This window comes from Opisthocomus hoazin, chromosome 15 (genome assembly GCF_030867145.1).
Source record: "Opisthocomus hoazin isolate bOpiHoa1 chromosome 15, bOpiHoa1.hap1, whole genome shotgun sequence".
Taxonomy (NCBI): domain Eukaryota; kingdom Metazoa; phylum Chordata; class Aves; order Opisthocomiformes; family Opisthocomidae; genus Opisthocomus; species Opisthocomus hoazin.
The window spans coordinates 13,647,896-13,670,704 of NC_134428.1; the positions used below are offsets into that span (position 1 = coordinate 13,647,896).

Consider the following 22,809-nt stretch of genomic DNA (forward strand, 5'->3'; position numbering starts at 1 on the left):
GAGCCAAATGGCAACTGAAAGGAAGAGCTCCTTGCACGCACCCGTTTTGGCTGCCGACATGCCGTGTCAGTAAGCACCAGTGACCTGTGGGAGAGGAACGTTGCTCCACGAGCCGGCGGGAGGAGGCAGGAGGGCTGCATACGGCACAGAGCATGGCAGCCTGCCACGAGGGTAGGTGGGGATGCCCCGCGGCGCAGTGCAGCCCAGCTCTCGCCCACTCACCGGGCGAGCAACCAGCACAGCCAGAGGCCACGTCTATCTGCACGCACTCGGAGAGTTGCCAGGCTGCCCTCCGGCTTCTCCTCTACGCTTCTTCTCCCGTTTTGATTAACGCTTGTTAAGATTCGGGTTCACACCTCTCCCAGGGATGCACCCAGCCGGGTGAGCTGTTTCTGCCTCCGGGCAGGGATGAGGAGGACTTGCTTGAACAGGGCTCACATGTGGCCAGGCGTGGGGGCAGAGCCCGGAGAAGGGCATACCACTTCTTCCAGGTGCCACAAAGCTTCTGTCACCTCTTACCCTGCGCAAAGCCTGAGCGACTGAGCTGACTGCTGGTGGGTAACGATAGCCCTGGGTCCGAACCTGCCCTAGACGGTAGGGGAATGTTTCCCAATTATTTTTTTCCAGGAATGGGAACAGATGAGCAATTCGGCATTGACTGTTGTCCAGCTGCCTGTTCTTAGGGGGCTCGGAAATACTGTACAGACAGCACAAACTCAGAGGCCTGACCCTGGGGGTGGCTGGGCTGCTGACACCCCACTGCCACCAAAAAACATCACTGAGGGGTTGTGTGAAGGTCTTGAGCCAGGAGACCCCTCCTGGGGTGTCCTGGGCCCTCAGCATCTCCCGGGCCAGGACTTGCCAGTGTGTATCTGCATTCACGGGGTTAACCGGCCCTTTCAGATGCATTTTGGTTTTAACGTTGCTTGTGTTTGCTCACACCTTTTCCTGTCTTTCTTATTGAACTGCTTTGTTTTTTCACTATTAACCTTTCTTTGATTAAAGTCCATGGCTTCCAGAAGCACATTTTCCTACAGAAAGGATTTGTGAAGTAGATTTGGCCCCAAAGTAACACAAACTCTTTGCTGTTCAGAATCCCTTGGCCAAACTCTGTCCTGCCCAAGTCATGTCAGGTGGGGGAGATGGCTCCCTGGTTTGCCAAGTGTCGGTGAATGCCTCCGCAGCTTGCTTTCCACATGAGCAGCTGAAAATGAAAGGCTGATTGGGCCCGTTAGCTCCCCAGGCCATTAAAGTCCTGTGGACTCCCCATGTCCCCTTGCCAAATGATGTTTCCTACAAGAAGGCACAGCTGCTGCTTCAGCTTCTGCGTGCTTCACTGCATAGGAGACAGCAGTTGAATCACAGCCACCTTTTTGAGCTTAGCTTAAAAGGGCAGCTCTTTGCAATGAAAATCTGACTCTGTGCGTTGCTAATGGAGGGTCTGCAGCAGCACAGATGCTCTATTTTTAAAGCATCCCGTTGGAACGTGCTGCGACTGACCAAAGGGTTTGGCTCTCACAATGCCCGGTCCAGCGGTGTGTGAGTTCGGTCTGCATTTACCAAGGCAGGACCATTGCTAGAGCCTCCTGAGAGAGGCTGCTTGGAAAACCATGGCAAAAAATAAACTTTGTAGTCATGTAGGTATGTGGAAAGCATGTGCCTTGCCTTCCCGGGGCTCTCCACGAGAGCTGGCTGGCACAGGGGTTTGCAGACGTAAGCCAAGCTCAGCTGCTGTAAGTCTCTGGTAGGAGGGTGGTGGAGGTCCTGCTAATTTATAGCAACTCCATATTGATTGCCAGTTGGCTTGTAAAAGTCTTGTACCTCGCAGCAGAACCTCCCCTGCCCCAACGTACGCTCAGCTTGTGGAAGCCACGGACGAGAATCAGCCCTGTCTGGTCTGTTCTGTCCTGTTAAAATGACCCTTGTGATTTCTCTAGCACCAATCCGCTCGCTGCGAAACTGCACAGCATTATCGCAGATGAAGCATTTGAGTTTTACTGTAGCCAGTGCCACAAACAAATCAACCGCCTCGAGGATCTTTCTGCTCGCCTGAATGATCTTGAAATGAATAGGTAATTGGGCTTGCATGTGGCCATTTCAGTGTGGGGAATGATGTTCTGGAAGGGAAGACTCTCCTTGTCTCGCACAGCTTCCCTTTGCTGTGCCTTGCTTGATTCCTGTTGCAAAAGAGGATGAGTTTCACCAAACAAGGTGAGCCTTGCCGGGTGGTAAAGGTTTGTAATGATGTTATGGAGGGTCAGCAGAAGTTTCCATTAATCTGAGCCACGGAGGCTGGCAGACAATGAGAGCCTTCCCTTCTGCTCTGGGCAGCCTCTTTGCATGTCCCAATGAGTGGTGGGTGCTTCTCCACGCTCCGGGTAATGCAGTTCTTGCACCGGGATGTGAAGCCGCAAGCTGATCGTGTACAGTATTTCAGTCACCAAGGAAAAGACTGCCAGGGGTTCTGGCCGGTGATTCCCGGCATGGAGGCACGCCGGAGTTGCTGCTCGATCTGGAAGGGCAGGTACAGCCCGTCCCCCGCTGCAGCAGTAACCTGGAAACATCAGCTTGCTCTCTGTGGCTTGGGACCTCTCCTGTAGGCACTCTCACTTTGCAGCAATAAAATCTTGTTTTGCCCAGCTTCGCCAGCTGCCCACCCTCCTGTGTGCCACCACTAGCCAGGTAGACATGGTAGGCACGAGGTTTTGGATGCAACGTTTGAGGTCTACCAGCCAGCAGCAGGATTTGCGGATTTGACAAGTGGGGAGGGATTTTTATTTCCTTATTTTTTCGGAGCTGTTTACAGTCCACTGAGTGGAAGGATGGCTGTATCGATGACAATCATTCTGCTCGCATCTGGTGTGCTCCTTCAAGCCTGGTTTTTGGTCATCCTCTTGGTCTCTATCTGTCCTCTCCGGGGACAGTGTGACGTAGGAGCTCCCCTGGTCTATATAGCTATGGGAAGAGAACTGGAAAACAAATAGGAGTGTGACCCTAATTTTTTTAATGGAAAAAGTGCTTCTCTCCCTTTCTCTTTCTTGGGTGAATAGTTGTCTTTGCTGTTGGAGGCCTTGAGAGTCAGTGGTGGGTCTCAGGTTATGCAGTTATTAAGGAGAATGCTGGACTTCCTTGGATGCACCAGTAGCCCCACTCTATTTCAGGCTTTCTCCACCAAATCTACCTGCAAAGCTGAACAAACACCTCAGAGCCTCCAGCGATGGCTGGGGTTTCTAGAGGAGGCTTCTCCGTCCCATGGCGTCGCGGTGGGGATTCTGGAGGTTTCGGTTTAGCGTGTGCCCTTTGGGCTCAGGGCGAGTAGATGTCGTTCCTCCATCTGTGTTCAGGGTTTCCCATGCTCAGATTTGTTGGAGATTGGTTCCGAGTGCCCCTGCGCACTGCCCCGATGGAAGGGGCATTGCCCACCCTTTCTGCGGCGAGGATGAGAGGCACATCCCCGTGCAGCGTGTGGTGTGTGGCAGGACCTGTTGTTTGCTCCCAGCATCACCAGCAGCGCAAAGCCCTCGGTGCAGGGGATAGGTCCCAGGCTGCAGGAAAACAGAGCAGCAGAAACTGGACCAAAATCTGGCCCAAGCAGCCTTGCACAGTGCCTGCTGAAGACATCGGCTCCAGAGGATGCTAGCAGCTGGGGTGAAGCCCAAACCGCCGGGTAACAACCTCACTCGTAAAGGCTGTGGGCATATATACGGTGGCTTATGCTTGGAATAAGGTGGGGAGCCTGGTCCCAGCATTGGGGCACCACTGCTCAAGCCCACGGCACGGGAAGGCAGGGGAAAAATGTCCGCCAGGAGCTTGGGATGAACCAGTTTTGTGAAAGTACGTTTTGTTTTAGTGCCCTTGAAGCAGCAGTGGTGTGTCTCATCCCCTCCGGGGAGACCCGCAGGTGCCGGCACTGCTTTACGATATGCTGTTTGCAGAGAAAAATATTTTTTCTCTCTCCGGTGCTGGGGACTTACGTGACTCGTTACAATTGCTGGCAGAGGTGAGGGCCTGACCTCCTCCCCTCGGGCGGGTGCCGAGTGTCCTTGAAGCCCGGCCAGCAGCGGCTCTTGCACGCCTTGGAAACCTGGGGTTTGAGGATGCACTTCTGACACGGGGGCTGGTAACCCTGACAACAGCCCCTGCTTGGTCATTGTTTTTTTCAAAAAGAAAATTGTCCTCAGCTATTTTTTAGTCCTCCTTCGAAGAACTAATGTAATTGTTGCAGTCCTAGGTAGGAATGAGCTCCTAGACGATTATATTTATTTTCTTTAAACTGAGGTAAGCACCAGGGAATGCAATTACTGCTTCTCTGCTTGGGCTAGAGCTGTGCTTGCTGCCGTCATTCAGTGATGATTTGGTACCAGCGATGGGTCCCGCCAGCATCTGTTTGACAGCAGGGCGCGTTTGGGTGGAAGATGAGGAGTGAGATCCAAGCCCCGCTTGCTTCGCTAGCATGCAGCTGCATCAGTCACGACCGAAGGACTAGAAGGAGCATCTCAGCAAGTAGCTGGTTCTGAAAAAGGCTTTTTTTTCTCAGCAGGGGGGGCGTGCAGCCCCATCCCGAAGGGCAGGGTAACGCAGACCTTGGCTGTTCAAACCATGGGGCAGGCCGAGCATTAGCTGAACCCTGACCGCTGTGGTATGGTGGCAGCTAGCTCAGGCGTACACGGAAGCCGGGGTGTGTGATCTCCATCGGTTATCTGTGCAAAGGAGAGCTTGTACCTGTCCCCAGCAATCGTAACAGTGCCTGGGTGCTTAAAATCCAGAAAGGGACGCGATTGGCAGCTCCTAAAAATGTCTGAGCTACAAGTAGGCAGCAGTTGTCTGGTGATCCAGAGCCAAACAGCGAGACTAATCTGTGTGAGGGCGGTAGGGGAGCGAGGGCTGGGGTGCTGCGGGGTGCAGGAGACGTAGCTCGGGCTGCCATCAGCACCAGGCTGAGCCCCACCAACCTCACTGCTATTATTAGCCCTTGCCTTGGGGATCAGCTTTCAGGACAGGGATCGGCTGGTGAGAGGATCCCGTTGCTGAGGTTTTCTGTGGCGTTACTCCGGCTCATTCGTTATCGCTGGGTTGTTACAGACGTGAGCGGTTCCCTCGCCTGCCCCGTCGCGGGGGTGCGGTGGTGCATGCTGTGCGGGCACTCCCCTGCCCCAGCGAAGGATGTGCCCCGGACTGCTTCCAGTTTCCTGTTTCCCTCGTGCTCCACTGTCAGCTTTCCTAACTCTTTCCTGTTTTTTCTTCATTTTGCAGTCCAAATAAAAGACTCTCAAGCAAGAAGGTGGCAAGGTAAGCTCGTGCTCGTATTACTGCTCGGTGAGAGGGGTGCCTATAACTAGCTGCCGGCCAGAAAGGCTGTCACAATAAGTTTGCAGTGTTGTACTTCTGGACAGCGCTGGGGAAAACCACGTTTAATTCTGATGTGGTTTGCAATAGCTGTTTTTCTGAAACAGGGATCTCGCCCTCGTGCAGGCAGCTGGAGGCTGGCATCGACCTGATGTTTTTCCAGGACAGGAGTAGGGGTGCTTCCACGCTCCATCCTGCGCGTGCCCTAGCAGGGGGCATGCGGAGCGGGGAGGGAGTCTCTGGGAGGGCATGTCCCTCTGGGCTGCTTGGCTGGGCTGTCTCCTCCCCAATGTCACCTTAGTGGGCTTCTAGAGCCTTTAGAAGACGGGACTGGTCAGCACACCTACTCGGAGGGATTTCTTCAGCACCCCAAAAAAGCCAGCCGCCTTAGACGACTCTTGTGGTTCCGTTTGCGGTTCCGTTTGCCTTTGCTCAGTGTAATCCTCAGTGCTTGGCTTTTCTGGAGCAGCCCTCCCAGCTCAATCGGGGGGCTTTGGGGCGTTCCCGGGGGGTGACCGCTGGTAACCCCACCCTGGGGTTTAATGCTTTGCTGCTTCTGCCCTGTGGGATGGTCTCGTGTGGTGCCGGTCGCCCTTTCCTCGTGGGCATTTTCATCCCTGCCCGCACAGGAAAAGTAGCAGGGTTTGCTCAGAATTGCTGGGGTGGAGGGTCCATCTGCTTTTGGTGTTCACCTTTCCTGCCCCAGCTTCACCCTCCCTCCCTCTCCTGTGTTATCGTGCTGCTAAGACTATCCTGAGGCTCACCTTAGCTGCCCTGCCTGCCTCCACCCCGCTCGGGAGGGAGGTTGCCCTCTGCAGACCTTGCCTTTCTCTTTGCTCCTTTCTGAGCAGGACAGGGATGCTGCAGAGGAACAGGAAGATTCAGGTGATGCTCGTACCCCCTTGCCCTGGCCCTCGATCTGCTCTCTGCGCTGACCGGAGCGGCTTCTGTACGCCTCTCCCTCCCGGCTGCGCGCTCGCACCTTTCCCTTCTCCATTTCTCCTGCGGTCAGCAGGTCTCCCCTGGCGCGGCTTCTCCTCCTGGCGAGGAAGCGGGCCCTTGATACTACATTTCCTCGTTCCGCTCATCTCACTTTCTAGATCTTTGTTAAAAACACTGGCAGGAAAGAAGGCTGGAGGGAGCAGCCTGGCCCCGGGTTTCCTGTTTGCGGTTTGGTTTTTGTCCCGCGTCTGGCAGAGCAAATTTGGGGAGGATTTGAGTTAAACTTTTGGGAATGGAGATTCTCTGTCTGTTGGGCGTTGAGCCCTCCTGGCCCTTCGCGTTTCTAAGATGCTTTTCTGAGGCTGGGACTTGTGGGCTTAGGTAAATATTGGTTAAATCAAGAGCAGTTGAGTTTAGTTCGTGGTACCAACAGAGGTAAGAGGGTTTTGCTGCAGAGTAGAGCCAGATCCTGAAGATCAGCTCAAAGAAAGCCCTTGGTTACAGATACTGTAATTACTGAATAATACCAAAACATTTGCTTTTAGGAAATTGATTTTATTTTGGTAAGGGCTCTTTCCTGACTTTTGTTATCCAGGTTCTGCTTGTGCCAAGAAATGTCAGCTGCTTAGGCCCTGTTGTGCTTGGCATGATTTAAATGACAAATGTGCCCGAGACTTCAGGATCTAAATATATACTCAGGGTGAGGATGCAAAATAAGGCTGGTACTCAGCTGTGGTCTCTTCGGTAAATGCCAGTTATGCTTCATGAATATTTGCATGGGCATATTGTGTAGCAGGGTGAATTTGAGAGCCCACGTTACAAATTCCTCAGAAAACCGAGGTTCAAAGAGACCTCTGTGGTTTTCTTGTTCACCTCCTGCTCAGAGCGGTGCTGGCTTCAAAGGCAGATCAGGCTGCTCATCGTCTGAGGTGCAGTGGGAGAGCTGAGTGGTGTTCTCCAGGCAGCCTCTGCCCGGAGTTCGCAGAGCTGGAATACAACCACCCCTCCCCTTGGCAACAGCAGTTTCTCGTGCCACGAGACGGCAGAACTGACCTGCAGCGATACCACGAGGATTAAGCGCGGATGAGCCCCTCCACGGGGTATCCTTTAGATCACTGCAGAGCTGTGGCCACCAATGTCACAAGGCCTTGCTAATGATTAGCTCGCTCTCGGCTGTCCCGGCTGGTGCGAGGAGGTGGGCTGGGGTGTTTCACAAGAGGTTCAGGGCTTTTTCTCCCCTCCCTCCCCTTAACACCTGCTGCCCCGTGCTTCTTATTAACCTTACCGGTGGCTAGAGCAGAGTACTCTGTCCTCTGCTGGATAACACACCGCCTTGGTGCGTTCGTAAAGAAAGACAGTGAAAAGTGAGCTCTTATCTCTTCCCGTTCCAAAGAGCAAGAGCAAATGATCACGGTATGAAGTCCCAGCGGCATGCGTCCACGTCTGCGCTTCCCTCGCGAGGTGCATTTGGGCAGCTGGTAAGCAGCCACCCACTCGGCCCTGGTACCCATTGCCCGTCAGAGCTAGCGGTGGTGAGAAGAACCTGGCCCACGCCATCCTTTGCTGTAAATCCTGCAGCCCAAGAAGGAGCAGAGCTATTAAATCCCCTTGGAAAAGGAGGTGGCAGTTGAGGAGGAGAGAGAGGGGACTGTATCCTGCAATGGTGGTTGTCGTCTGAAGTCGGCATGCCCTGCAATGTTCGCTCTGATGTTGGTGTTGCTGTGGGTTGGGGTGGTTTGTCTCTGTTACAGACAGTTGCACCAGACGAGCACGCTGTCCGTGGGGGTGATGGAGGGCTCTTACCGGGATATGCTGGAGTGTACAGAAGAGGACATCACGGACAAGGTAAGAGCAGCGCTGTCTACGCTGTCCTGGAGCATGCAGTGGCTCGCAGTCCTCCGAGATCCCCAGGCAGGAGGTGGGCTGAAGCTTCTCCTGCTGCCCAGCTGGCCCCAGGTGGATCACTGCGGTGGGACATATGGACCCCCTGAATCGAGAGGATGGAGAATAAGGGTGCTTGGCATCCAACTGCAGAGGTCTTGTGCAGAGTCGGGAGGTGGCACTGGTGGCTTCTCCTGGGGCTGGAGGTGTGCTGTCCCGCTTGCTGGGAGGGTGGCTTCCCTCCCGCTCGCTGGGAGCAGGGCGGAGCTGTTTGCAGGCTGTGTTTTCACTTCTTCTTCATGTAAGAAGATGTTCTCAAATTCTGCTTTTCTGAGATGAGCAAAGTTGCCTGATGTGAAACAAGGACTTCCTCTCCTCGGCATGCTCTTGCCGCTGCTGCATGTGCCGTGAAGATGTGAAACTGATCTTGTGCTGGTCCTGATGGGTTTTACTGGGGTTTTACGAGAAAAGGATTGTGGGGCAAGATGGGAGCAGAGCACGAGCACAAAAAAGCTTTTGTTTGAGCCCTCTGAGCTAAAAATGGCTGAGGGAAAGCAAGAGAGGTAAAGATAGGTGAGTTGTGGCTTGTGTAAGCATTTGCTGTAGTCCTGCCGCTCCTTGAAAATGACTTTTTAATTCTGGAATCACAAATAGCTGCACAGAGCAGAATGTGAAAGAGAAATACATATCTGTGTGGCTGCACTCTGTTATGATTGTAATGCATAGAAGACCTTTAAAATTTTTGTTTCCAAATCAACATTTTTCCAAGTCTGAAAGTTGAATGAAACACTCCCAATTTGATGGTAGGTGGCTTGGGAAACTGCGTACGCAGTTCTGGGAAGGGCCTGGTGTCTCTGCATGTCTTTTTGTCTTTAATGTCCTTGCATATCGCTTGCCCTTCTCCCCAGAGCGATGGTTCGAGTTTTACAGACATGCTCCTGGCTGCCTCTCTTTTGTGATTGTTCTTGTATGGGTAGAAATGGGATTTTTGGAACGGTGAGCTCTGTCCTTGTGCAGTTCCCTGCCTACCCACACTCCTGCTTGGGTGGGAAGTAGAGGGGCACTCCCGGCCCCCTTTTTTCTGCAAAGATGTGCACTATTTAGAGAAAGTGAATGAAAATGCAAATACGGTTGAAATAAGCCCCGTATAGGTACAGGGAGAAATCTCTGATCCTTCCCCACCAGCTAGCATTGTTTCCTCCTACGTGATTTTATTTACGCATGGCTGTGAGCCCAGGGTCTTTCGGTCCTGTCGTAGGCAGCGGGTGGTCATCCCCAGCCTCGGGGCTGCGCTTGGGTGCAGCAGAGCTCTGGTGCTCCGGCTGGGATCCCTCTAGTCCTCCGTGTAAGGTTTTATCATGAAGGGTATGAAGAAAAGAAAGAGTGAAGCGTTTGGCCCTGTATTGGTACACGAGAGACATCAAAGACTGAGAAACCAGGGTGTAGAGGGATGTTTTAAATCAAGGCATTCCTACCCGATTCCAGCGACAGCCATCCGTTTTCAAGTAGCTCGCTGGGGAGCGAGCCCCGGTGATGGCTCCTGCAGCTCGGGCTGCCTTGCGCGGTGATGCCAGGAGCTGTGTCGGGGTGACCGGCTCCGAATCGGTGCGACGAAGCGAGGCGGCCCCGAAGCGAGCGGGGAGCATCTGCACGCTGCGCTGGAGGTGGGGGAAGTTGCTCCGGCACTTGGTGCTGCTGTGCCAGCGGGTTTCAGCGCGGGCGGCTGAATCTCCCCTCTCCCATCGCACAGGTTGTCTTTCTGGAGAAGCGGGTGACGGAGCTGGAGAAGGACACGGCCGCTAACGGCGAGCAGCACAGCCGCCTCAAGCAGGAGAACCTGCAGCTCGTGCACAGGTAAGGGAGCCTGCCTGGTGCCACGGCCAAAAAGCAGCTTGCCATCGCCTGTGGAGCCTTTTCTCCCCCCTCTCCATGCGCTGCAGCACCCTGTGCCTTCCCCACGCGCGCAGGCAGGAGCTGCGCCGGAGCTGCCGGAGCGTGCCGGGAAAGGAGGCAGCAGGAGAGGAGGGAGAGGGACAGACAGCAGGAAAGCCCCACAGCTCAGCCCTTGCCAATCCAATCCCGCCCTGGCTAAATCTGCCTGGGGTTCAGGCTGTCTTCTCTGCATGAGGGCCCCATGTGTGGGATCGCGGCATCCTGCACACAATTTTCTGGGTCTCTGGCAAATTCCCAGGAGCTCAGGAAATGCCTTGCAGCTCAGCCAGGAGAAATGGCCCACCTGGCGATGCTGCCAGCTTGCGCCGCTCTCCTTTGCAATGTTCTGCTCAGTTGCATGCACTTGTAATGGTACCTTTTATGTCTTTTATTTTAATATCTTTATTTATGGTGTCCCCCCTCTTACGTGTCCACCCTGAAAGGTCTCTGTGGAGCTCTGGAGCTCCAGGGGTTGGCTCAGAGGACTGCAGGAGGGCTGTGCTTCTTGGAAAGCTTCCCATTTGGGGAGCATATATACTTTATACTCGCTCTGTATGGACTCTTTCCGCCCTCATTTCACCCATTAGGTTGATGTGGAAGGTACAGCAGGATCCCCGCTACCCATCTCTACTCTCCCCACAGCCAGCCTTGGTCCTGTTGCTTTCAAATCCCAGCTGGGTGTAGCCCTATGGATCCCATTTGATGTAATCGCTGTCTTTACTGATCTGGCAGGCTGCTCTCTTCCAGCAGCATATTTACCCTCGGCAGATAAACCCGGCAGGAGTTTATCTATAGGGCTGTAAGACTGTTAAGTAACAATCGCGTCAGGGAGCGGAGCCATTCAAACAAAGATTTCTCTAAGCCCTGATAAACTCTGCGGGCAAGGGAAATGTTTTCACTTTAGCGGCTTGGCCCAGAGCGTCAGTCAGCTTTTAATTAAGCAAAGCCCCGAGTGTACTCGCTGCTGGTTGAAGAATAGATTCATCTGGCAAAAGCCTTCCCCGCCCGCCTATGCAAAGTGCCTGCATAAACGCCAGCACGGCAGCTTCCTAGCAAGCCTCCGCTCTCGGGCCGCGGCTGGGGTTGGGTGATTTACTGCAGCACGGGGGCTTGGGCTGCCTCCGCCCGCACTGTCACAGTCTCAGGACCGCGTGGAAATTGCTGTTACGCTGGCACGCAGAGAAGGTTGACCTGCAGATCACCTGGTTTTTGTTAGGAACATGAGAAAAAGGAGGAGGATTGGGGTGAGATTCCAATGAAGTAGCTCGTTCTGGGTGATGCTGTGACTGTGACCCACAGGCTGGGGGTTATAAAATGATTCCTGTGCTTTCACCCTCATCCTTCCCCCTTAAAAAGGGGTTTGGTGCAGCCTGGAGATTTAGCAAACTAGATGGAGACAGCACCAGCATGTACCACCTGGCTTATTTTATTTGAAGGTGGTGTTGGCCAGCAGTAGTGTCCTTGGGGATTTCATGGACCGTTGTTGCGTTCCCACTGCATCTGCTGGGACGAGGTAAAGCCCTCATACGCCTGCTGATTGAGCTGGCGATGGGTGCGCTTTCCCTGACAGCTCGCTCTGTTCTACAGCCCCCTTCTCCCAGTTGTTACGCTGCAGGGTGGGAGAAGGGCTGGGAAGGGAGTCTGAGCCCTCTCTCAGGGGTGAGCCATCAGGAACGCTTAATCCTCTCTCTCTCCTCTCCGCAGAGCAAATGCTCTCGAGGAACAGCTGAAGGAGCAGGAGCTGAGAGCTGACCAAACGCTCCTGGAGGAGATCAAGAAGCAGAGGGAGCTGCTGAGCAAAATGGAGAGGGAGAAGAGCATTGAGATTGAGAACCTGCAGGCCAGGTGGGGCTGGGGCAGGGCTGGGTGGTGGCAGGTCTCCTGGACCCACATGTACGCGCTGGACTACGTGTGCAGGCTGACGCTCTGCCGCTGCGGCCTTTGGGGAGGCAAAGTGCGGTAGACAGTGAGTTTAACTTGGTTAAAGGTGTAACTCAAGTCATTACGAACCCTGAGTTTTGGCGACGACTTCTCCCTTCCTACCAAAATCTAGCCCCTCTGGGAACCTAGTCTCAGACTCTTCCTTTGAATTTCCCTGATGCAGTTTAAATTTAGCTCACGTTCTCTATCCGTGCGCCTGCCCCACGGCACGTGAATGAAGAGGTGGTTTGTTAGTGCTTGTTCCTATCAGTGACCGATGGAAGTACATTGGGTGCTCAGATGTTTTCCACCTTCACGGAAACAGCCAAATGTCTGGGAGGGAAGAGCTGTCAGGCAGGCCGTGTCCCGGACAGGGTGCTGCATGCCGCCTGTTGGCTTCCGAAGGAAGAAGTGGTGTTGGAGAGGTTTCATTTATTTGACAGGTTTTTCGATGGGGTGTTTCTTGCTGCTTTTCCAGAATGTATTTTCCTGTTGTTCAACCCTTGCAGTAAATGAAGAGATGAAGGCAGTGGGGTTTTTCACCGGGCTTGTAGTAGGGCAGTTACCATGACAAGTGGGTGTTACTTTACCTGGAGAATGCGAAGCTGAAGCCAGCTCTGAACCCCTGCTCTGGCTCTGCCCGGGCGATGAGTCTGCTTTTTGGTGCCCAGTGCTGAGGCTTGCCTGTGGGCTGATGAAGCCCTTGGCCTAAAGAATAGCTTTGGATGTGGTTGAGGAGGGCATGGCACTGGACAGCGGACTCTCCAGAAGTCGCGTGGGTGCCCCTCTTTCCTCTGGGAGCAGAAATAGTGGAAGTCTCAGGGTTTGCTTTGAAAAGATAAATCACTGCTGGCTTGCCTTCAGCAGGCCCTGGTTTAATATTCCTGGTGATGTTTCAACCAAGTCTCCTATACTTGGCACGCTTGGGTGAGTTTCTTACACATCTCTTCACTGTTGCAGGCTGCAGCAACTGGATGATGAGAACAGCGAGCTGAGATCCTGCGTCCCTTGTTTGAAAGCCAACATTGAGAGACTGGAGGAGGTGAGGGCCCTGTGTGGTTGGGGTGCCCCAGCCAGAGCTGTGTTTCTGGTTTCTCACGTGGCTGGAGCTGAAACTTGCGTTTGCACGAAGGGTCTGCGTGAGATGTGTGTGATGTAATGAGCAAATTGGCTGCTTCTGCTTGCCAGTCCCTGCAGACCTCGCCTCGGACCAGAGCTGTCCCAGAGCTGTCCGTGCAGGTTCCCAGTGTTTGGCTTGGGAGCTGGGATCGACAAAACGTGGGATAAATCTCCCTGTGGCAGTGGGGAAGCGATGGCAGCCCTGTCCTGGTTGGCTAGGAGGGGACTCATGCCCTCTCGTGGAAGCCTGTCCCCATCCCTGTAGCCGCGGCCGGACAGTCTGCTGCGAACGAGGAAGAGGAGCAGCCATGCTTCATCTCTGCGTCCTGCCCAGGTGGATGCGCCCTTGCTGGGATTTGCGTGCCGAGTCTTCAGAGCACTGTGGTGTCTCCCAGATCCTCCCCTGCTCGCCCTGCTTGGGGTTCAAGGCCTCGGGTGGGAGGCTTGCCAAGGCACCCCAGTCTCCGTGGGGCGGGACGAGACCCGCGGTTTTGGAGAGAATGTGGGTCACAGATGGAACATCTGGTACAAAGGCTGTGTTTTGTTTCTGTTCAAGCTTGTGACAGATGTAAGATTAAAATTTAAGTGAAATCAAACCTCTCTGCCCAGCTGAAGGCCCTCAAGTGTTTCATCCACTCAGCCTTTGAGCCTGTGGGAGAACACTGCAGCTCCATCTCATCCTGACGTGGCCACGGTGAAGTGGTCTTCGTCTGCCAAGACCTTGTAAGCACAGGACGTTGCAGTGGGGGGTAGGGAAACCACTGTGGGTCTGAGGGGAAATCTCCTGCCGAAGGTGCCTTTGGCCACACAAAGCTGGTTTTGATCCTTAATCTCTCTGCAGAGCCATGCTGCTTTTCTCCGCTGTTAATGGGATTAATGAGGAGTGAGAGGTGCAATTGCTGCCGCTCCCTGCCGACGAGAGAAGCCCTGCTGATGAGCTGCTATCTTGTCCATTGTCTGAAATCAGGATTTCTTTGTCAGCATTGCATTTCGTGCTGGCGCGGTGCTTTTGGTGCCCTGCTCCGCGGAGCCCGTTACCAGGACCCAGGAGCTGGAGCTCGCCCTCCGAGCTGCTCCTCACCTTGTCGTGGCCTGGGCGGTCCAGCACCAGCGTTGGCTGGGGTCTTGGGGCGTTTTTAGCTTTCAAAAAGCCAAAACCTGTCCTTGCGGGGGCAGCGAGGCTGGAAGCGGTGAGCCTGGGGAGGGTGTGAAGCGGTCGTGGTGCTGCTGTACAGGGCTGTTGTCGTCACCGTGAGAAGCTTCACTGCCGTCTCCGACGTTCAGCCAAGGCGCTGGGTGTGAGCAGGGGCAGAGCGGGAGAGCTGGGCTGTGTGTTTTACATCCTGGCTTGAACTGGTCAGATTCCTTCTTGGGTCAGTCCTCAATTAAATTCTTTCATATCTGAAACTGAGAACGAGCATTCCTCGAGTGGCTTAAGATCTTGGATTCCTGGTTTTTCTGAATTTCAGAACTGAGGAGCCTTATGATTTAATGTCTCTTCTTGGCCTGTAGCCCCTGTGCTGGCCCCGGTCCTGCCCAGGCTGTGTCCCACGCCAGCAGCGCGCTGCCCAGAAAGACGCACAAGTGTGGATATTTGCTTGTGTGTATTTATTCTGGAGTCATCTCTTTCTGCCTCTTGCTTAGCGGTGCTATTTTGGTGTGTGGCTCTTCTTGGCTGCTGCCAAAGCGCTCGGGCTGTGAAGCCCTCCATCGGCAAATGAAATCCCAGCAGGCAGAGCATCCGAATGCGTCAGCGAGCAGAGCCTTCCCCACAGTGCTCAGCGTGCGCCGCGGCCTCGAGCGAGTGGGAAGAGCCCCAGCAGCGCCGAAGGAAGACAGTCCCTCTGACTGTTGCCTTGCATGTCGTTACAGGAGAAGCAGAAGCTGCTGGATGAGATCGAAGACCTCACTGTGCAGCTCACAGAGGAGCAGGAGAAAAAGAGGAAGATGGGGGACAAGCTGAGTCAGGAGAGGCACCAGTTTCAGAAGGAGAAGGAGTCGACGCAGGAGGTAAGTAGTCGGGGCTGCCTGCCACAGCCCTGTCCTGTTGGTCCCCCAGGTTAGGGCTACGTGGGGACGCTGGCCTTGACAGTCTCTCCAAAAATAGACGTAACTGGAGCGTTTGGTCCTGCCCGGGCAGAGAAAGGTAACACAGCAGCTTAACTGTAGAACATCTGGTGCTTTTGCCTGTGTTGAAATTCAGCTGAGCGTGTCTGCATCTGCAAACCCAGTGGGGCTGTGCCGCCCTGGCCCGTTCCCATGCAGCCCGTTCCTCTTCCGCGTCGAAGGAGTGGTGGCAAAAGCGCAGTGACGGTGGCACGTGGAGCCAGCAGGCGTTAGCAGGCGGGAGGAGAGGGCTGCGAGGCTACTGGGTGAGCTGCCAGCTCCTGTGTGCTTGGGCGCAGGAACGCAGCCCCTCCGGCCCCTTCCAGGTGTCTGTGGGTTGGTAGCTCCAGCCGGAGGGTCGAGCATGGCTTGCTGCTGTGGTTGGAAAGGAGCTTTGGGCCTCAAAGTGGAAATTATTTTGGCGATGCTGAGAGTACTCGGGTGAGACCGGGATTCGTAGCACTGTGGCAGGAGAAGCTGCCCGAGCAGGTGCCTGCGTTGCCAGGCTGGGTCCAACTGCTGCTGCAGACCCAGAACCAGCGTCTTTGGTGCTCCAACAAAGTCCTTCCAGGGCGGCTCTTGTGTATTTAAGTAGCTCCCCCTCTCCTGTTTGTTAGAGGCGTAGGGGAGGAAGGGGATGCCATGTGCATCCCCAGAAAGGGTCTGTCAGTCCTGCGGTCGATGGGGTTGTGCCCAGCTGGGGGACAGCCTGTCTCTCACACCAGCCATGACCTGTGCGAGCTGTCGGGCTTGCAGGGCGCCTGCTGCTCAGTTGTCCCCTTCCCTTGTGCTGCAGCTCATTGAGGACCTCAGGAAGCAGCTCGAGCACTTGCAACTCTTCAAACTGGAAGCTGAGCAGCGAAGAGGCAGGAGCAGCAGCATGGGGCTCCAGGAGTACAACAGCAGGACACGGGAGACGGAGCTGGAGCAAGAGATCAAGCAGCTCAAGCAGGTACGCGGGGCTGGGCAGGGAGGGAAGCATCTTGGCTGCTCAGTCTGCAAAAGGGGATGCTGGTTCCCTGATGACAAGGGGTGGTCAGTGGGAGCCCAGGGGCTTCTCCCGAGGAGCTGAGCGCGGAGCCGGCAGCCCACTGCTTGCTTGCTCTCCTGTCCTGGGGCAGGAGACGTTGGCTCCTTCCTCTGAAAGGCAACGCGTACCCTCTCTCTGCTGTGTCCCCTGGCTCTCCCCAGCACACCGTGTGTTTCCCGAGGTTCTCCAGGCTCTGTCGAATCAAAGACTGAGTGCGGTTCCCAGTGCTCTGTGAGCCGCTGGTTAGGACAAAAGCCCTTGCCCTCCCCAGCTGGTTCTGCTCTGGGGGCACCACGTGCTTCAGCAGCATCTGACGCTTGTCTGTTGTGAACAGGATAACAGGAACCTGAAGGAGCAGAACGATGAACTGAATGGGCAGATCATTAACTTGAGCATCCAGGGAGCCAAGAACCTCTTCTCAGCCTCCTTTTCTGAATCCCTGGCAGCGGAGATCAGCTCGGTCTCCAGAGACGAGGTAAGTGCCACAGGGTACTGCTTACCTCAGACTGCATCTTCCCAGGGTGGCTGGTGGATCTCCTCTCAGCCAAGCAAGGGCCCAGGAGTTATGGTGGCCCCGTCTGTGGTACAGCTCACTCCCAAAATTCACTTGAAAGCTGTCGTGAGCAAAGAAATACCCATGGAACTGTGTGAAGAGCTTGCAGGACTTAGCCTGCCTGCCAGCCCTCCTTCCTGGGCGTAGGGGAAGCTGCTCCCTTCCAATTTGCTGATACTGGCAGCTCCACTGTGCCTGCCCTGTGACTGCTTCCCTCTTCCTGGGACAGACCAGTGAGCACGGGGTGCATCTGTAGCTGTCTTAAAACAGATCTTAAAAAAGGGCTTGGCTTCTCTGGCACGTGCTCTCCTTGCTCCGTGGCTGTACCCCAGATACTGCTGTGTGAGCCCAGCTAAGTGTCAGAATTGTATCTTTCAGACCTGAGAAGTGTAATGGGAAAAGGTGTTTAGGGGGGGTTGAAGGGAGATGTGACGCTACCTGCTCTTGCCAAGGTCCCATCTGGCTGAAAAATTGAGGGAGGGCAGGAGTGAGCAGGGCCAGCAGCTGAGGGCATCTCCTCATCCTGGGCCCGAGCCTGCTCAAGGAGGGAGAAAGGCTGGGGGTGCCCCAGAGATGCTGGTACATGTTCCTCCAGCAGCTGGGCACCTGGGCAGCAGGCTCAGTCTGCCATGCCTGCGCTCTCCACCTGGGGCTCTGGCTTCTGTGGCTGAGCACCCACTTGCACAGTCTGGAGATCTGGGGATGTGGGAGCATCTGTCAGGGGGTACCCATCGAGGACAAGGGCATCCCGCAGCGCAGGAGCAGCAGAGAGTTCAGCCAGGTGTCACAGGGCCTGTGGAAGGCATTGGTGAGCCGTGTGGTCCCCAGCACTCGCACCGTGAGACACCGGTACATGGCCAGGAACAGCCCAAGCCTCAGTGAAGAAGGAGGGAAAGCTGCATGGGTGCAGTGGGGTGCACAGAGCCATGAGAACCCCCGCTTCTGTCGCTGGGCAGCGGCCGGCGGTCACAGAATCACAGAATGGTCGGGGTTGGAAGGGACCTCTGTGGGTCATCTAGTCCAACCCTCCTGCCGAAGCAGGGTCACCTACAGCAGGCTGCAGAGGACCTTGTCCAGGCGGGTCTTGAATATCTCCAGAGAAGGAGACTCCACAACCTCCCTGGGCAGCCTGTTCCAGGGCTCCATCACCCTCAGAGGGAAGTTCTTCCTCATGTTCAGACGGAACTTCCTCTGCTTCAATTTGTGCCCATTGCCCCTTGTCCTGTCACTGGGCACCACTGAAAAGAGTCTGGCCCCATCCTCCTGACACCCACCCTTCAGATATTTATAAGCATTTATAAGGTCCCCTCGCAGCCTTCTCTTCTTCAGGCTGAACAATCCCAGTCCCTCAGCCTTTCCTCATAGGAGAGATGCTCCAGTCCCCTCACCATCCTCGTAGCCCTCCGCTGGACTCTCTCCAGTAGCTCTTCATCTTTCTTGAACTGGGGAGCCCAGAATTGGACACAGCACTCCAGATGAGGCCTCACTAGGGCAGAGTAGAGGGGGAGGAGAACCTCCCTCGACCTGCTGGCCACACTCCTCTGAATGCACCCCAGGATCCCATTGGCCTTCTTGGCAGCCAGGGCACACAGGTCACATGGTGACCACTCATTCCCTTTCTCCCTCCCTTGCAGCTCATGGAAGCAATTCAGAAGCAAGAGGAGATCAACTTCCGCCTGCAGGATTACATTGACAGGATCATCGTGGCCATCATGGAGACGAATCCCTCCATCCTGGAAGTGAAGTAAGGGCGGCCGAGAGCCGCCGGCTGTGCGCTTGGCGATGGGTGTAGATTTGGTGCTCTGAGAGGATGAAGAGGGACTGGAAACATCTTTGCTCTTGATGAAGGCACAAGGAAGCATCGCGTCAGATCGGTGGGTGAATTAGCCAGCGGACCAGGGAAAAAGAAAAAACCAGCAGCAAGGCTTTGTTGTCTGACTCCGTTATTTTGAAGCCCTTCTGGTTCCGAGGGGTGAAAGGGAACCTGGAGAAGAAACACAGGCAACGGACAGCTGGAGGAAAGAAAGACCTGTACCGGCCCTGCTACCCGTGAAGCTGTGAACTGTCCCGACAGCAGCATCAGACTGTCCGGCGTGCGGGCTGTGAACGGGAGCTGTAAGGAGACGGTTTCTCTGAACGGCGGGATAACGGGACGGAGAAGGAAGCGACGGAGCTGATGTTTTCCCTTGCCCAAGTATCTGCTTTGCCAAAGTGTCCCTGACACACTCGCTCACTGGGGCAGATCTGGGAAAGAGAGGAACGTGTCCTGGACTTGTAGAGGTTATTTTGTTTTTTTTTTTTAATTAACTTAATGCAAATGTCCTCATTCAGCTGGCGCAGTTAATCCTTGCCCTGCCGCTTCTGCTCGGGAAGGGGTTGCGTGCAGAGAGCTGGCTGGGTCCTCTCTTGCTCGCCGGTGGCAGAAAGCGGCAGGGGAGCGGCTGTTTTCGGGACAGGGCGTAAGCGCACTTTGTCACCTGCCTCCTTATTTATTTTTGCTGTCTGTGGCTCACTACCGTCGGCACACCTTGGTGTTCACGGCTCCGCTGCCTTCCTCCAGGCTCTGCTGTGGGTGTCTGCCGAGCCGGGCTGGCTCTGGGAGGAGAGGTCCCCTCGGCCGCAGCTGCAGACGCACGGGTGCTGTCTGTCCAGCCTGCAGGGACCGGGGGAAAGGCTGTGACTCTTCGACTTGCACTGGAGGCTGGTCCTGGCCACCTCCCTTGGCCCCGGTGCGGGGGCATGCAGCAGCCGAGGGCGGTCGGGCTCAGGTCCGGACCCCCGCAGGAGCCGAGTTCTCCACATTGCCTCCCAAGGTCCCTGGCCCGGGGACAGTGGCCGGTGCCATTCCCACCCGGAGCAGGGCTCTGCTGGTGATAGCTGCGGTCCTGGAGGGAGAGCCCGCTCCGGCCGCCTTTCCCCGCTGTTTCCCTGTGCTGCAGCTGGGGACGGAGCCGCTGCTCTCGCTTCTCAGCCCCTGGCATCGCCCCGGGCCGACATCTCTGTGCCGTTGGGGAGAGAAGACCAGGGAATCCAACAGCAGCTCCCTGGGAAACAAAAGCCATGTTTACATCGGAGAGCTTTTGGCTTGCTGGCAGAAGCGGTCGGGGCGTAGCGTGACCCTGGGGAGCAGCCGCCCTGACCGACCTGCCCCCCTCCGGCTGGCGGGAGGCGGCAGCCAGCAGCAGGATCCGGCTTCGTTCGGGCCCCGAAGAGCGCTGCTTTCTCCTGCTCGTCGGGTTTCAGAAGTGCCAGAGCGGCCTGAAAGCAGCAGCCGCAGCTGTCCCTTGGCCGCTGGCGCTTCTGTTCCCGATGGCAGAGCAGCCAGCTCGCTGCTCGACGCCGGAGGTGCCGCTGGCCGGGAGCGCTGGCAGCCTTAGACCCCGCCGGTGTCCCCGGGGAATTGACCGCGACCCGCAGCCGGCCGAGCCGCTGCCACCATGATCCTCCCTCCTCTACCCTCTCTTTAAACACATCGCCTCTGGGTGCTCAACCCCCCGTGGCCTTGTGCGAGGCGCAGCGGGGTGGGGGCGAGCCCCAGAAACCTTGGGCCAGGGGAGCACCCAGCGCTCCCGCACCCCCTCCCGTACACCCGGCCCTCCCCGCCATCCACTCCCCTCCCTGCCCCGAGCCCGTGGGAAGAAGCCACGTAATGTACATTTCCAGAGAAGCTTTGGGTGTAAATCAGTGTATACTTGGAGAGGGAAAATTTTTCTATCTTGTAGAGTAGGTATTTTTATAGAATGAAGGTTGATCATTTTTTTAATACTTTAAAGAAGAGAGAAATGTATCTGTGTATACACAAAAGCATATATATATATATGTATAAATATATAAATATTGGAGATCTGCCTTTCTCGACTTGGGATCACGGATCCCCGGTTCTCAAACAATCGTCTTTTTTCCTGTCGCTCACAAAGAGGTACTGTAACTGTAAATAAGCACCGGGAAAAAGTTTTAAGCAAACAAAGCACTGACTTGCACATTCACCATGCTTCAAAGTCCCTATGGAAAAAAAAAAAAAAAAGAAAACACCAACAAAAACTGTACTTCCCGAAAATGTTCCTCTTTCCCCACCGGTATGTGAAGGAAGTCCCTAAAAAAGAGGCAAAACCAGTATTGTCTTAAATGATGTATCAATTCTTGTCAGATTAAAAGCTGTTACTATTCCTGCCCTGAGACCTTCTTTCCCCAGGGGTGGCTCCGCGTACCAGAGCATCCCGAGCTCCGGAGCATCCATGTGCCGGCTCCCGAGCAGGGCTAGCTGGGAGTCGAAATGCCCCTGCCCTGATTTGGGGGGGATGAGGAGGGGGGAAGGCTGGACCGGGCTGGCTCCGGAGGGGCCAAGGTCAAAGGGAGCCCAAGCCTCCCTGCCCGCTGAGCTATGCTGATGGGAACTGGGGGGATTCACCCTTCGCTTTCCTGGGCGGGGGATGAGGGACCTTCGGAGCTGGCCCTGTCCCCCCCCGGGCGTCCTCCTGCTCGGGAGGGTTGAGGGAGACTGAGATGGGGCCAGGCTGCGGCTTGGCACTGCCGGGGACTCGCTTGGGTCTGCTCCAGGTGAGGACACGGAGGCTTTCCCTGCCTTTCCTACACTGTGCTAAACCCCTCCAAGCTCTCAGCTGCTCTGAACTGCTCTAAAAATCCCTTAAAATCTCTAAACCACCCTGCTAAGCTGCTCCACACCCCTCTAAGCTTCTCTCCGCCTCCTCCCAGCCCCTGTAAGCCGCCCCAAAGGGCTCCGACTGCAAAAAACCCTCTCAGCCCCTGGAGTGCCTCCGGATGCCTCCAGACTGTTGCTCTGAACTCCGAGCAGCCGAGGGCCTCTGCACACTCTGAGCTCTCAAAAACACCCCAAATTGTTTCAGACTGCTCCACGTTCCTCCGAACTGCTCTGAGCAGCGCCGAGCTGCTCTAAAACATCCCTGAACATCTCTAAAACGCCGCTGTAGCGCTCTAAACTGCTCTACACCCTGCTAAGCAGCTCTGGTGTGCATCAAGGTTTCTCTAAACACTTCTAAAAAAATCCTTTAAAAATTGCTCTGAAAAGCCCAACCTCCAGCAGCGTGAAGCTGCTCTAGAAACCGGGTGGGTAAACGGCTCCGGGGGTGCTGGTGCGGTGCTGGGTCACTTCGAGGAGCTTGAAACTGCTTCTGAATAGCTCGGAGCTCTGGAAGGGTGGATCTTCGGGCAGCGCTGAAGCACTTGGAATTGCTCAAATAGCTCTCAGGCTCCTCAAACCAGCCCTAAAGGGCACCAAGATGATAAAACTGCTTGGAGCGGCTGGAAGTAGCTCTTAAAGTCCTCTCAACTCTTCTAAAACTCTTGGAAATAGCTCAGAATGGTTCATAAAAAAGATCTTGTAGCAGCTCTGAAGCACTCCAAGCCTCTGCTGCGTGGCTGTGAAACACCTCAAGTGCTCTAATGCCCTCCGAAAGGCCCCTGAAACTCCTCTGGACCCCGCTAATGCACCTCTCAAGTGTTAAAACTTTGCAGTAACACCCCCAAACTTCTCCAAACAGTTCAAAACCGCCCTAAACCCCCTCTAAATGACACCAAAGAGGCGTAAGCAACCCGGAAACAGCTCCATGCTGCTCTAAAACTCATGAAGATACATTTGTAGCTGCTCAGAAGCGCTGAAGCTCTTCTGCACATCCTCCGAAAAGGGCTTTAAATGTCTTGAAACCTCTCCAGCCTCTTCCGAGCTGCTCTGGAAAAGCCCTAAAGCTGTGAAGATCTCCGCATCCTTCAGAACAGCTCCAGAATTGGTGCGAACCACCAGAGCTCCTCCGGAGCTGCGCTGAACTGCTCTTCCACGACATGACAGGGGCTTGGCACCGCACTAGCGAGCCTCTGAGCAGCTGCAGGCAGCTCCGAGTCGTTATTTATCATAAAAAATTAAATGCGTTTAAATAAATGTGTTTGCAATAGAGATTTGTGGAGCTTCCCTAGCTCCAAAACTCCTCGGGGAAGCTGAGCTGCT

General features: G+C 55.1%; 1 protein-coding gene across 4 annotated transcripts in view; it reads left to right on the forward strand.

The window, feature by feature from the left end:
• RAB11FIP3 (RAB11 family interacting protein 3) overlaps nt 1-21,000 on the forward strand; it is a 58,958-nt gene extending 37,958 nt beyond the window's left edge. For 3 of the 4 annotated variants that reach the window (XM_075436251.1, XM_075436249.1, XM_075436252.1), the window contains exons 5-14: nt 1,938-2,072; nt 5,254-5,289; nt 8,040-8,133; nt 9,920-10,023; nt 11,806-11,946; nt 12,982-13,063; nt 15,013-15,150; nt 16,043-16,198; nt 16,611-16,751; nt 18,464-21,000. In XM_075436251.1, coding sequence (XP_075292366.1) covers nt 1,938-2,072; nt 5,254-5,289; nt 8,040-8,133; nt 9,920-10,023; nt 11,806-11,946; nt 12,982-13,063; nt 15,013-15,150; nt 16,043-16,198; nt 16,611-16,751; nt 18,464-18,577 — 1,141 coding nt within the window. In that variant the 3' untranslated portion in view covers nt 18,578-21,000. The remainder of the gene's footprint in view (nt 1-1,937; nt 2,073-5,253; nt 5,290-8,039; nt 8,134-9,919; nt 10,024-11,805; nt 11,947-12,981; nt 13,064-15,012; nt 15,151-16,042; nt 16,199-16,610; nt 16,752-18,463) is intronic. The other variant, XM_075436253.1, reaches the window with a different exon arrangement.
• The last annotated feature ends 1,809 nt before the right edge of the window (nt 21,001-22,809 follow it).